Genomic DNA, 14,200 nt, shown 5'->3' on the forward strand with positions numbered 1-14,200 from the left:
TGGTGTGGACTTCACAAGATGAGATAGGCACGCTGAGATGAATCAGTCTTCTAGGTGATGACACAGAACTTCCAACAGAAGTAGTGTAGATGGGGCCAGGTGTTCGACCTGGACTGAGCTCCTTTTCTGTGAGGCTGCTAGTCAGATGTTAAGCAGCAGAAGACTGAGCTTCTCAGTTCACCAAGGCAATATTACTTGTTCCACAAGTCAGAGACCCATGTCACATGACTCCCACATCTCCACCATCTTTAACAAAGGATGTGTATCCACCACCTGGATTCCAAGGACTGTTAAATGTCTCAGCCATTAGGAATTGAAAGGAAGGTTGTGGGCCTTTGTCTTAGCAGATGATCCATCTCCTTTTGGCCAGCCTGGGTTATGAAATACAGATGGCCTTTGTAAAGCTCTCTTTGAAAATGGACGGTACAGTCCACAGGGGGTTGTTAGTGGCTCCTCAGAAATAACAAGGTGTGGGTTTTCCTAAAACTGCCAAGTGGCTTCTTTTGTTCCGGGGTCACAGACAGACATAATTTCCGCCATTTTAAAGGTCTTTTTTCAGTTTTAAAAATTTTAGAAGTAGCGATGAGCATGTCTATATATATATCTATTTTATAAAAATGTACAGGTGTGAGGTCTTAGTCCCTCACACTTGGTTCCCCACTCAGTGGATTGAAAAGTTGACCAGCTGTTGGGCAGGAAAGTCAGTGGTACAAGGTTACAGCTGGGTATTGCTGGGGATGGCCGATGGCAGTCAGAGGAGGTGAAGGCATGGTGGTAGGGGGCTCAGAACATGGCAGCTAGGAGGAAGGGAGTCACCCGATCTCAGGGAAGGGAGAGATCACAAGGAGGAAGAAGCACTCCTGCTCCTCCTTGCTACATGCAGTGTTGGAAATGCACTTACCTACAGGGTCTGGAGGTTCCCATCTCCTGTCAGGTCTCCTAAGAGGAGACCTAAGGAGCCTGGCCCCAATACCAGAAGTAGGCTTTTTCACTGTGGGTTGGGGTCTGGGTTTCTACTTTGCCAATTTAGCATTCCCTCCCAACCCTCTCCCTCATGGGCTAAAGCTACACACCCGCATCCCGCACCCCCCCCACCCCCACCCCCTCCACCCCCACAGCCCTTTTCAGGTTTCTTCAACATAGGCAAAGAAAATCATGAATTATTGCAATTTGAAGAAATAGAAATTGGTGGAAGTGCAGCAGATTAATCATTGGAAAGAAAAGGTTAATGTTTTGGTTTGAGCGCAAGATTGCACACAAAACAGTCTTTTGCCAGTCTGAATGTCACCTTACGGATCAGGTCATGCAGAAATCCAACAATCAGGTGTTTACTTACAGCTTGTTCCCTTTGCAGCTGATCCTCTTCTGCATAAAGTTGTTCCTTTTTTAGTTTAAATGACATTTCCTGAAAAGGAATAGTTTACATCTCAAAGGAAACTATATAATAGTTTTATGACTCCAATGTTGTGAGGTTATCACTGTATTTTTCATACTGAGAGCTATTAAACACAGGACGCTTTGCCACAAATGGTGACTGTTGACATTCAACACGTCTCAACAATGCAGGGCAGCAATCAACAAGGTTCATTCTGGATGCATAAGTTAAGAATGGGCTTCCTCATTCATAATTACCTTTTAAAAGTTTCCATTCAACAAGATACTGGATAATTATTTGGGTTATAGAAAAGGGTATGGGTAGAAAACAAGAAAATGAGACTGTATGAAATCAGCCCCAAAAAGAAATATATTTAGATCAGGCATGATCTAAATGGAATGGTCTCCTCCTATGCTAGAGTTTGTTTCCTTCTATCTAAAAGTTTCTCTGAGTCCAATATAAGAGCTGCATTAATTCAGAATTCTTGCCAATAGAAACCTGTATTACAACATCAACAATCTGAACTAAACTTATGACTTTTATAAAGAAATTCTGTGTACAATTCTTCAAAATACTAGAGTGATGTAACTGATATCTTGCCAAGGACATAATTTACAATCTGAACTGACGAAGCAGATTGCAACAAAATTTTGGTAGGCAGGGGGCTCAAACTGGGCAAAGGTTAGACAGCAGATCTTTAAAATGGCACCAAAGTACACACCTAAGAAAATCAGACCGGTTAAATGTCCAAGGCACAGCATTTTACTGAATAATTATCCTACAATCCTTTGGATTGCCTTAATTTGTGATGTTTAATTTTTCTAGATTATGCGGCTTAAAAGGTGATTTTAAACCAAACGTTGTTCATTGCATTAGGAGAAAGAAGTAGCACATGAACAAACTGAAGTGATAGACATGAAAAACCCATTGGTCCATTTAGCCTGTCTCTTACATTAGTGATGCCCAGTGTATCACCATACAGACACGCTGCACCCATGTAAGCTTGCAGGAGAGGCAGAAAAGCAACAGGTAAAAACCTAGGCCAATTAGAGGAAAAGTATAGAAATCCCTCTCTGATTCCTTTAGGTGATCAAAACTAGTCATGGTGACCACACTGACTCCGATTTATATCACAGGTTACCTACCTTTATAATGGGGTGATCTCTGACCTCAAAAAATAGGTCCTTAACAACTTTGGATCTTGACCACTGCTATCATTCTCTCCCAGAGAGTTGGTGCTGGTAATGGAGCATAGCTGTACCAGAGCCACTGAGAGTGGATGATGTGTAAACTGCTGCTTGATGTGGGGTTGGTTTGCACCACAGGGGTCTATAGTCTGCCATTTTTTTGCCACACTGCTGGGCCATAGCATCTTTCTTCGTATTGCCATGCTTCACTCTTTCTGTTATACTGCTGTAACTATTGACACCTTTTCTGCAATCATCTTTTATTTCCTTATTTGTTGCATTTTCTCCATTATCCCTTCTCTCCAGCTTATCACAGATCTTCCCACCTTTTAGTTTTATTCCCTGTCCACCATCTCTTTGCACTTGCTTTAAAGCTATTCATTTCTGACACACTTCCCGTTCTAATGAAAGGTCATTGACCTGAAAACGTTAACTCTTTCTTTCTCCACAGAGGCTGCCTGACCTGTTGAGTATTTCCAGCATTTTGTGTGTTTATTTCAGAAATAGACTCAATCCTTTCTTACAGGAAAAGTCGTGCATTCCCGTGTGTGTGTGTGTGTGGATACTTTTGGATCACTAATGGGTCCATGAAGCTGTAATGGTTATTATCAATAACTATTACAGCCTCAAGGTAGGAACCAGTCTTGCTTTGGCCTTTTCAAACAAATGAAGTGATTAGTCATGCAGCTTTGAGATTGAGAATCTGCCATGCTGAGGTTGAATTGGTTCTTACACTGTGTTTTCATTTTCTGCTTTACACAGCCCCAGGTGACTAACTTACCTGGTTTTGCAGCAAATTAGACTTTGCTTTTAGTTCTTTGGCTCTCATCTCCAGCTGTTCCTCAGCCTCCTGAACTTTCAATTCCTGCAGATGCATAAACATATCAGAAAACATGCTATTGTAAAAATATATTTGAGTACCAACAGACTTTCTATTGCTCAGAGGTAACCCAAGGTCTGAGGCAGGATTGTGATATTCAGCTGCTAGCTTTAGCACATTGCTCGAAACAGGAAAATTTGGGTAATGGGAACTCCATATCACTGAAGGGCGTTTATAATGATTTATAAATTTTAAGCTTGAGATCAATGAATAGCTTTCCTTTGTTGGAACTTTTTTGCATCCATAACAAAGTGGTAGTTGTAGATCACAGGAGCTTCTCCAAAGTAATGGAAATAAACTTTTAAAGGAACAGGCTATTTAAGTGCAGAATGCCAGGGAAGGCTTCCACATTGCTATGGGAGAAAAGCTAAGCAACAGGCGCTTCTGCAAAGTTGTGAAATGTCTTTCAGAGAATCAGACCCACGCAATGGGTAAGGCAAGAAGCAGGATTTTCAAGTGCAATATAGAGGGGGCCAATGAATGGATCAGAGCTATGACATGAGGCAATGGGAAAATAGGCCACAAATGTAATTTGGAACAAATTCAGAGCAAGAATGCAGCTCAGCTATCTCAAGGCCAAAAAGAGGCAATAAACCATGAGTGGGACTCTGGCTTTGATGAGGCAAAGTGTCTTTTGTAAACAGAAATTTAAAACTGTTTTGCAGGCATATATTTCGGACAGTTATATTTGGTTTGGAAGGCACAGAAGAGTGAAGACGACATGGGAAAAAAAAAACTCACCTTAAGTTTAATTTGGAGTCGGAGTTCGGGAACTCCAGCTTCCAGTGGGTCTTGGGACTTCTGCGCATGCGCTGGTCACACATGCGCAGTTCGAATCTTTTTCCATTTTCATGTCCCCTGCACATGTGCTGGCCAGGAGAGGGCCACACATGCGCAGTTCATCCATCTTTACGTTCTTCAGCCGTGAATCGGCCCTGCTCACATGCGCAGAAGAAAAAGAAAAGTGGAATAGCGCAAAACGACAGGTCAGGTGGCCTGAAGAGGAGTGCCATTACAGAGAGGGTGTCCCAGGGTGCAGGACACGGGGAGGGGGACAGGGAGAAGGTCCCAAACAAAGAAGAAGATCCCAAACCAGGGAGTGGGGCAGGAACAAGTCCCAGGTAAAGGACAAGAATAGAGATCAGAAACAGATCTTGTTAAGTAAATTTGAGAAAAAGGGGCAGGGCAATAGGCTCTGAATTGAAGAGGGAGTGTCACATTTTTGTTTAATTATAGTCCCTATAACATAGTCCCTCTGGGCCAAGTGCTGGAAAATGGGATTAGAATAGATAGGTGTTTGATGGCTGGCACAGACATGATAAGCAGAAGGGCCTGTTTCTGTGCTATATAACTCTATGACTCTATGAGCTGCAGGTAGCAGATTTGAAGCAAAGTAGGCTCGAGGGAAGCTCGAAGATTCAAGGAGGCAGCCAAAGGTTGGTGACTCCTTACTGCGGGCCTTTGGAGCAGTGGTGTTCTGCTTGGCCTGGCCGAAGATCTGAAATTGTGCTTGGAACGTGAAGCTTGAGTGTATGCGGAGATCCAGCAGAAAAGAATCTCAGAAGGAGAGATTGAAACCCTGGAGGTGAATCCTGGTTGAAGCTGTCCGAGTGAGAGTGACGTGTAGGAGAGAAATCCCAGGTGAGGTCTTCAAAGCTGGAGATTGGCAACCCTCGTGAGAAAGACAGAGGGCAGAATTTTCTCGTCGGTGTGTGGGAGTGGGCCCCGCATGCCGACGTGTAAAATGCCGCATGGTGACTTTGGGCGTGCGTCCCGAAGTCACCGCGCGTCATTCCTATCTTTCGTTCGGAGGGCGTGCACCGGAGTCGGCTGTGCGCCCGCCGAACTATCAGAGGCCTGTTAAGGCCGTTAATAAGCCAATTAACCAAATTGACAGGGCTGCCCATCCAACCTTAAGGGCGGGATGAGGTTTCATGAACGGTTTATTAAATTAATAAATATTTTTCAAACATTTCATAAAGATATCCCAGCTCATTTGATGCTGTCACATGAGGGGGCATGTGTAAATTATTTTTTTAACCGTCTTTATTAAAAATTCTCATTCTGAAATTAATTTCCCTGAGGCAGTTCCGTGCTTCAGGGAGATTTCTGTGCTCTTTCACGCGCAAGCATGAAAGAGCGCAGGCTCCGACTCTCCCTCCCACCCCCACCCACACATCACGCTGGGCAGGCTTTAACTGGCCTGCCCACATAAAATGGCGGCGATCAGCTCCATGCCAGGCCGCACCCACTCCCGACCAGCCCTCCTGACGGGGGAGAAAATTCTCCCCAGAGTTTCAGTGAGGTCAGTTGGCTCACAGTGTAACAAGTGTCTGGGCAGGCTGTTGAGAAATACATAGACTCTGCTTTGGTCACATCTGTCATTCACTTTGGAGTGTGGTGCGTCTGACCACAGTTTTCCTGTTCATCCACATACATCACGCACTTACCTTGAATATTAGAGTGTAAGATAGATAAAGTAAATTGTTTTATCTTTCCCAATTTGTACGTGTCTGTAAAGCGATAATTGGGGTGAAGGAATAGTGAATATTTGAATAATTTTCTTGTGTTTGTATCGAGATCATTCCAACCTTTAATTCCAGTGTAATACAGCTCATTTTTCCTGTTTAATAAATGTTTTCTTCTGTGTGTTAAAAGTTCATCAGCAAGCCTCCTGTGAATTTGTTCAGTAACTTACCTCCACAGTTTCCTAAATTTTTGGATTTGACTTGTCCAGTGTTAACATCAGCTGGGGTCGTAACACAAGCTAAAGGGGTCTGAGGAGTAGAGACATAAAATTAAAGTTTCCTGCTAAAACAATTAATCTGTGGACCAAAGGGTATCAGTATTTTCAAAAGATCATTTTTTTTCCAGTTGATCTCAAATGTCCCTGTCTTTAAGGATGCAGGCCAGCCCCCAGGATCCTAGATGAGTGCACAGTGGGCTAATTTAAATAATTAGTCAGTGTTAATAAATCCTGTGCAGCCAGATAGCATGGTCCATTTTGCGCTAAAATTATTGGTTGAGAAATCGTGCATGGCCACAGCTGCAGGTGATGAACTTGATTCTCCTGCCTTCAGCCTCCAAGGCTCCGCGTTCCTGGCAGAGCATTGGGAAATTAAGTCCAAGGAGTTTACTGACATTGTGACTGCAGCGTTAATAAGGTTGGGGTATTGATGTGCATTCCAAAGGAATGACCTTCTTTCTTTAAAGAAGAAAGTACTGTCGGGACAAGTTTGGACTTGCCAATCAGCTACTTAAAATGTGCCTAAAACAAATTTAATTGGTGCAAAGTGCACAGGAGCCTACCTTGTCTGCATGGCGATGTTGTTGTGTTGAGTCATTGTTCACATGATGCCTGAAGTGTGTAATGGTGTTTTGTGGAGTTAACGAGGGGAATGTACTGACCTCCAGGAAGGCATACAGATTGCCTAGTACTTAATCTGTATGCTTTTGACCTTGCATTTCAAACTATTTATTTGTCAGATCATTGCACATAGCTGCTGTTTCGCTTACTTTCTCTCCGTATAACTTTCGTAACTCCTCAAGGCGATGGTCCAGTTCCTGACGAAGCTCCGATAGCTCGCGCTCGTGGAATTGAGTTAATCGCTCATGTTCTGCCTGCAGCTGCTTCAGGAGTCTACCTCTCTGCTGTCGCTCCTAAACAATGACAACCAATGACCACATTAATCAGGACAAGCAAAGTGGTGGATGTGGAAATATGGTGCTGGAATGCAAATGTCTTTTCATTTCAATCGTTAGGTAAAGAAATGAAATGGATTGAAGTACAACCAAGCTAGACCATGGCAAATTAAGCCATACATTAATGGGAACTCTCTGGCTGCTTGCAGCATCTTTAATCAGACAACTACTTACTGATGAACAATTGTGCCAGGCATTGAGAAATGTAAGAAATAATGAACGAGATAAGGCCAACTCTATGATCCCAACCTCTGGCTAGATACTTACTCTTAAACCAAGTGGCTGAACTTCAAATCCTGCACATGTTAAGCATTTAAAAAATACAGTTTTACAAAGCGATTCAACCTGGGTACAGGAGCATGCTAGAAGCAGAAAGTTTGCTCAACTGATTCACTCACCTCTTCTTCATACTCTTCTCTAATCCTATCTACAGTTTGCTCATGTTCTTCTTTCATCTGTTCCATTTTCCACTCATGATCTTTCTCTACCTCCTCCCGTTTTTCTTTCAGCAAATCACTCAGCTATAAACAACAATAACAGTGTAAAGCATTTGTTGTGCAAGGAATTCCTCATTTTTATGTTTTGATGAGATGCAATACATAGAAAGCTCCACAGGTAAATTTATAGTTCCAAACTACCTTCCCACTTCTATCTGAATACAGCTTCAGGATTAAAACCATTCCTCTAAGTAATAAAATCAATGTAAGTTCAACTAGGGAAGAAAGTGTATCAACACAGGAATATATTTTAATGAGTTATTAGAAAGTCCTAAATTTTAGAAGAGGATAAATGCATTTATTGACAATTTCTCATTGGTAGCTGTGCAAGGGAGCTGATAGTGAGATACCACTCTACATTCCCAGCCATTAGTTTTGCAGGAAGACCTTTGGATCCGAGCTGCCCAGTGCTTTGCCTGATGTTTGACAGACCTTTTTTTAAATCCCCATATCAAAGTGTTCGGGCTATACTTGTGCTTCTTGCCTACCTAGAGGAACAAGACAATGTAATTTCGCAGGTGTCAGAACCTTTGGGTTGCGATCTTGATAGTATTTGGAATAGTTGGAACATTTGGGCAAGGATATTCATTTTTATTGTGTTTGCCCTATCTTATCAACTCTTTTAACAACATTCAGTCCATTGTGCTTCTGCTGGCTCTTCGAAAGAGCTGCCCAATTTAGCCCATACTCTATATAATACACACAACACACAATGTACAGGTGTATATATATACCTATTGGTGGTAGTAGCTGTGCTGGGGTTGGATATAAACAGTGGATACCTTTTTAGACAGGATGTTGAGTTTTGATACAACTGGTGCATTTAGGTATCAAAAGCAGTGTCTAACCATGCAAAGATGTAGGTCCAATATGTTTATGAGTATGTCCTGTGTAAGGGTCACAATGATGAAAATTAGTCATGTCATGCCAGTGACAGCTCACTTCTTTGAAGCAGATCAATTTCTGGTGACTTTTCAACAGTCCTCAGGTAAATCCTGGGAGGGAGCGGTGTAAGGGGAGGGGTCTCCGGTTGGCGGTGGCCACAGGGAGCGTTATGGAGAAGGAGGAATGTTCTCGTTGCTCGGGACTCCATGGCAACCATAGAAGAATAATTTTACCTGCCCTTTTGGTGTCAGTGACTTGCTAGGCTGCCTGAGTAGCCTGAGCTGAGTAGACCCAACGGCTACTCAGCTTGGAACAGTCCAATTTCTCGAGGAGAACTAAAACAGGTGTTAAGCACTCATTAGTATATGTAAGGAGCCTAATACCCATTTGAAGTGGACTCAGGATGCCTAAAAAAATTCATCTGACCCATACTTCAGGCACTCTTGAGACAGGCGAGACAGAATCACAAAATTAATGTTTAAGATGGTGTCTATTTTCTACCACATACTCTCTATTTGAGTGGTTGAGTTTGCACCTGAGAGTTGTCCAAAATCATCGATGCTTTGAAAGATATTGAGGAGGGGGGGTTGCAGGGGATGGGGTCAATTGGTTATATGTATGTGCTGGTTTGCAGTTTCTCCAGCCTGTACTCTGGATGTCTGGCATTTCGCTAGGAGTTCTGTGGCCAGCACAAATAGAGGAAGAGATATGGCATTTTTCTGTTTAGTTCTCTGATGGAAGAACGATATAGAGACCCGAAGCCATTTTTGCATCCCTCGGTGTGAGGGATGAGTATTTTGATCCACTTCCTGAACACATTTCACGTATCATTGTCTTGAATGTCACAAGAAAAAAATTCCGTTTCACGTCGTGAAATGCATTTTCAGTGTACAGAAAGGCTACAAAGATAGAAAAGGTGCGTGCTCTTACAGTGGTGCATCTCACAGAATGATCATTTCCTGAGACAGGCCTGTATAAAGTCTATTTGGTTACAAGAGGACATTACCAATTCTTTTTAACTCATGTTTAAAATCCATCATGATACAAATTAATCTGCTGCTTCCCAATACACACTTTATATCATTCCACAGCCTACAGTCATCAACTTGCTATTGTGCAATGGCAGTCAATTGCCCATTTAATGCATAACTGCACAGAGTTAGCAAAATTGTATGGAAGTTTTTTTTTAAGAAGCATTTTGGAGGACATTTTTATACTTGGATTCATGCAGAAAATACTCACGTTCAGGCACAAGAAATTATTGGATTTCATAATTATCCTCAATAAGAATTTGGAGAATACATAGTTACTCACTTCTCGTTCGTAGTCTACAATTTGTTGCATTTTCCTCTGTGTTTTCTGAAGATCTCGCTGTAGCTGAATTTCCTCATTATTGTGGGCTTCAGCCATCTGTTTCTGGAGACCATAAAGTAGCTTGGGAAAGAAGCAGAAATGAATTGTTCCAAGAACATCCTCTTAACCTCTAGAGTAATGACATATCAGGTTAACTTTCTTAACTCTTTAGTTTTTTTAAGATGACCTCGTGTTGATGGTCAGGCACTGAATAAAATTCAAATGGAGCTATTTGACCTCTGAACACCCTGCTTTGGAGGGCCAACAGTGATGGATTTTGTTTCTATCAAATGCAACGGCAGGTTTTGGGATGTCCAAAAAAATGAGGTCCTGAGTACCAGAATCAAGGAGTTCACCTCCTCTATATTGATAATGTGTTATTGCTCACCTGTCGTCAACAAATTATCAATGCACAAATGTCACTGCATCTTTTCCAGTGATATTCAGCTTTGCTTACATTAAAGCTGTTCTCTTTTGACATTTTGCTATGGATCTCTCTGTGTATCTATATTTGACAATAAATGAGGATGACATAAATGGGGAAAACAGATTTGGAGGAATGAATAAGTTCAACAAAATGGGGAAGCTGAATGAACATTACTAGCAATAGAGCAGTAAGGTAGGGTGCCTCTACTTTAACAGTGCATGTTCCTTACACCATGAGGGTCAGCAAATCTTCCAAAACAATTGCTTAAGGTTATCGGGGGAGTCAGGAATGTGGGGTTGAGGTTACATTCAGATCAGCCATGATCTTACTGAATGGCGGAGCAGGCTCGAGGGGCCGAGTGGCCTACTCCTGCTTCTAATTAATGGGAAGAATTTTCCCCCTGTCGGAGGGGGGAAGTGCAGGAGTGGGAGCGGGCGCCTCCGATCAGCGCCCTTGATTGGGGGCGCGCCACTGTTTTACGTGGGCGTGCCAATTAGGCCCACCCAGCGTGATGTCCACCAAGAAGCGTTATGCACTCCCTGCGCAGGCGGGGAGATTCCCTCAGCTGGGAGTGCGCCTTTTTGCGCACGCGCTCGAAAGAGCATACTGATCTCCCTGAGGCTAAGTGCGGCTCCAAATTTAAAAATGTTAAAGAGGCAAAAACAACATTTCCCTGATATGTCCCGTCATGTGACACTGTCACAAGAGTTGGGACATGCCCATCACTTTCAGTGACACCTTTATTAAATATTTAAAATCCCTCATGAAACCTCATCCCGCCCGTGGATGAGGTTTCATGCTTTTTCTTAAGCCCGCCAGGGCAACCTTAAGGTTGGACGGGCAGGTCCATTAATTACATTTAGTACTTTTTAAATGGCCTCAATAGGCCACTGACAGGTCGACAGGCGTACAGCAGATTCAGCTGCGCCCCCGCCTACCTGAAAATGGAAATGATGCGGGGTGACGTCGGGAGTTCTGCCCAACATCATCCCGCGTCATTTTACGCATCACTAAGCGGGCCCTGCCCTAAAGATCCTGCCCCATACGTTTGTATCAACACTAAATGCTAAATCAAAAACATTTAGTGATGTCATAGAAAGATCAAAAGGAAGAACATTTTAGAGTAAATGACAATTCATTCATGGTCTAACCCTAACTCTTTAAATAATTTCATTACATCAGTCTGCTGGAAAATGATCCAAACAAAAATTGTTCACTGCAAATCTTTTAATAGAATTGCACAAAATCTGCAGCACAGAAACTGGACATTCTGCCCAACTGGTCTATGCCACTGTTAACAATCCACCTTAGCCTCCTCCCACTCCAGTGCATTGTCCCACCCTGCCCTCATATCCCTATATTCCCCTGCCTCTTATGTGCTTCCTTTAATGTGTTAATATTGTCTGCTCCACGTGGTCACGAGTTTCACACTCTCACTACTGTTTAAATAAATCCTACCTAAATTCTTAATTTGACCTATTGTATTGATCTTGTATATATAGGAAGGAGGCCATTCAGCCTGTCGTGTCCATGCCAGCTCTCTGTAAGAGCAACTCAGCTAGTCCCAATGCCTTGCCTTTCCCCCATCACCCTGCAGTATTTTTCTCTTTAGATAATTATCCAATACCTTTTTGAAAGCCACGATTGAATCTGCCTCCACCACACTCTCAGAAACTACATTCCAGGCCCAAAGCACTCGCTCAGTAAAAATGTTTTTCCTCTTTACACCTTTGATTCTTTTGCCATTTACCTTGAATCTGTATGCTCAAGTTCTTAACATTTCTGCCCTGAATATAATTTTCTTCCTACCGAGTGTGTCCAGGTCCCTTATGATGTTGAAATCTCTACCAAATCTCCTCTCAACCTTCTCGAAAGAGAACAGCTCCAGCTTCTCTAATCTATCCTTGTAACTAAAAGTCCCTCAACCCTGAAACTGTTCTTCCAAATATTTTCTGTACCCTCACTAATGCCTTCACATCACACCAAAAGCGTGGTGCCTAGAAATAGACACAATGGGCAGAATTTTCACCTTGATGAGCGGGCGGGCCCCACCGGCTTGGCGCGGGTGGGCAGCTGAACTTCGCCGCCGAAACAGGGCCCGCCGCCATTTTGAGTGGGCAGGCCACCCAAAGGGAAGCACTATGCACTTCCTGTGCGGTGAGGGGGGGTGGGGAGGGATTTCCCATCTGTCAAAGTGCGCTCTTTCGCACATGCGCACAAAAGAGCACACATCTCCCTGAGACTAAGTGCTGTCTCAGGGAGATTACTGACAGTATAAAAATCTTTAAAAATAGAAAAATATTAAAATTATTAACATGTCCCCCTCATGTGACAATGTCACACGAAATGGGACATGTTAATAAGAAGCACATAAACTTTATTGAAGTTTTTAAAAACGGGCATGAAACCTCATCCCGCCGGTGGATGAGGTTTCATGTATTATCAGAAGCCCGCTGGGGCTCCTGGCCTGCCCGCCAGCCTTAAGGTTGGACGGGCAGGGCATTTAACTACCTTCATTATCCTGTTAATGGCCTCAATTGGCCATTGACAGGTCGGCGGGCGGACAGCTGATTTCGCTGTCCGTCCGCCTTCGTGAAGATTTAAATGGATCGGGATGATGTCGGGGGTTCCTCCTGACGTTATCCCGCATCATTTTCCCCTCGGCGAGCGGGCCCCGCCCCCAAATCGCCAACGGGAAAATTCTGCCCAATAGGTGGAATTGTCCGTTCTGAAGTCTAGGTTCGGTGGCGGGCATGGGAGTTAGAGTGATGTCCCCTGCAGGGGGACGGGGTGACTGACCACACGCTATCTTGTGCTGTTCAACTCATTACCTATGCATCCGCATGGCGGACCTCGTGGCGGGTCCAGGCAGGAAGTTACTGTCCTGTCATTGCCTATGGGCTGGAAGGTCCGGGCGCTATAATTAAAGAGCGAACGGACAGCCATTCACTCGCTGCAGGCTAGTAGCTCCGGATTCTACCAAGACCAGGTTGCAGCCCCACAATTCAGCGAAGCCTCTCTGGGGACGCTCCTCCAGGCTGTCCAGGAAAAGCAGGAGGTGCTGTTTTCCCAGGATGGCAACAGGAGGCACTCCTGTCTGACCACGGTGGCCTGGACAGAGGTGGCAGTGGAGGTTAGCGCCTGTGGGTCCCAGCACAGAAATATCTAGCAGTGTCACGAGAGGATGACTGATCCGCTATGCTCTTCCAGGGCAAGTGTACCATCTAATCCCTTCAAACTGATACTAATAAGGGTATCAGGCAGTCTAAGTGTGCGAGTGCACAGGGATGTCAGACAGGAGCTTGGGTCGCAGCACTCACCAGCAGATAGGACATCTACACTGAATGTGCGCCAGCTCCTTCATGCTCTCGATCTTATAACAGCTGCAGGACATCCTGCTTCTTAATCGCTTACTAGGGAAGGCTTAGCAGCTGCCTTAGGCATGCATGCTCCTCAACTGCTATTGCAACCATTGGGATGAAAGTCAATCCTTCTGTCTTTCTGCAGGACAAGAACACCCACAACAAATTGGTGCACTCTGAGAGCAGAATTCTGGACACTTGAGTCCTCATCCTGTTTAAGCAGCAGGTCGCAGAGATAGCCAGGGAGGAGCAGGACTGTACCTGTGACGAGATACAGCTCTCCCAGGAAGCCAAGGAGGATGTTTCCAGTCTGCAGTTGTCAGCTGCGTCCACAGAGTGAGACATTTATTTAATTAAGGAATTTGGTTAGTCAATCACTAAATCTTTCTTTTCTCTATTCCAGGTACAAGAAAGAAAAGGAGAAGGCCATCAACCCAGACCTGCCATAGCTCCAGGTTCAAACCCATCTCTGAGGTGGGTGTCTCAGAAGCCTCAGGGGATGCACGGTCATGGTGTTCACCTGCACCTTTCA

General features: G+C 43.9%; 1 protein-coding gene across 9 annotated transcripts in view; it reads right to left on the bottom strand.

The window, feature by feature from the left end:
- Positions 1-14,200, bottom strand: part of cep164 (centrosomal protein 164) — a 209,497-nt gene that overhangs the window by 23,561 nt on the left and 171,736 nt on the right. For all 9 annotated transcript variants that reach the window (XM_078532883.1, XM_078532867.1, XM_078532859.1 and 6 more), the window contains 5 exons: positions 9,841-9,960; positions 7,543-7,665; positions 6,959-7,102; positions 3,344-3,427; positions 1,337-1,405 (listed from right to left, as the gene is read on the bottom strand). In XM_078532883.1, the coding sequence (XP_078389009.1) occupies positions 1,337-1,405; positions 3,344-3,427; positions 6,959-7,102; positions 7,543-7,665; positions 9,841-9,960 (540 nt within the window). The remainder of the gene's footprint in view (positions 1-1,336; positions 1,406-3,343; positions 3,428-6,958; positions 7,103-7,542; positions 7,666-9,840; positions 9,961-14,200) is intronic.

This window comes from Cetorhinus maximus, chromosome 2 (genome assembly GCF_964194155.1).
Source record: "Cetorhinus maximus chromosome 2, sCetMax3.hap1.1, whole genome shotgun sequence".
In the NCBI taxonomy this organism is placed as follows: Eukaryota; Metazoa; Chordata; class Chondrichthyes; order Lamniformes; family Cetorhinidae; genus Cetorhinus; species Cetorhinus maximus.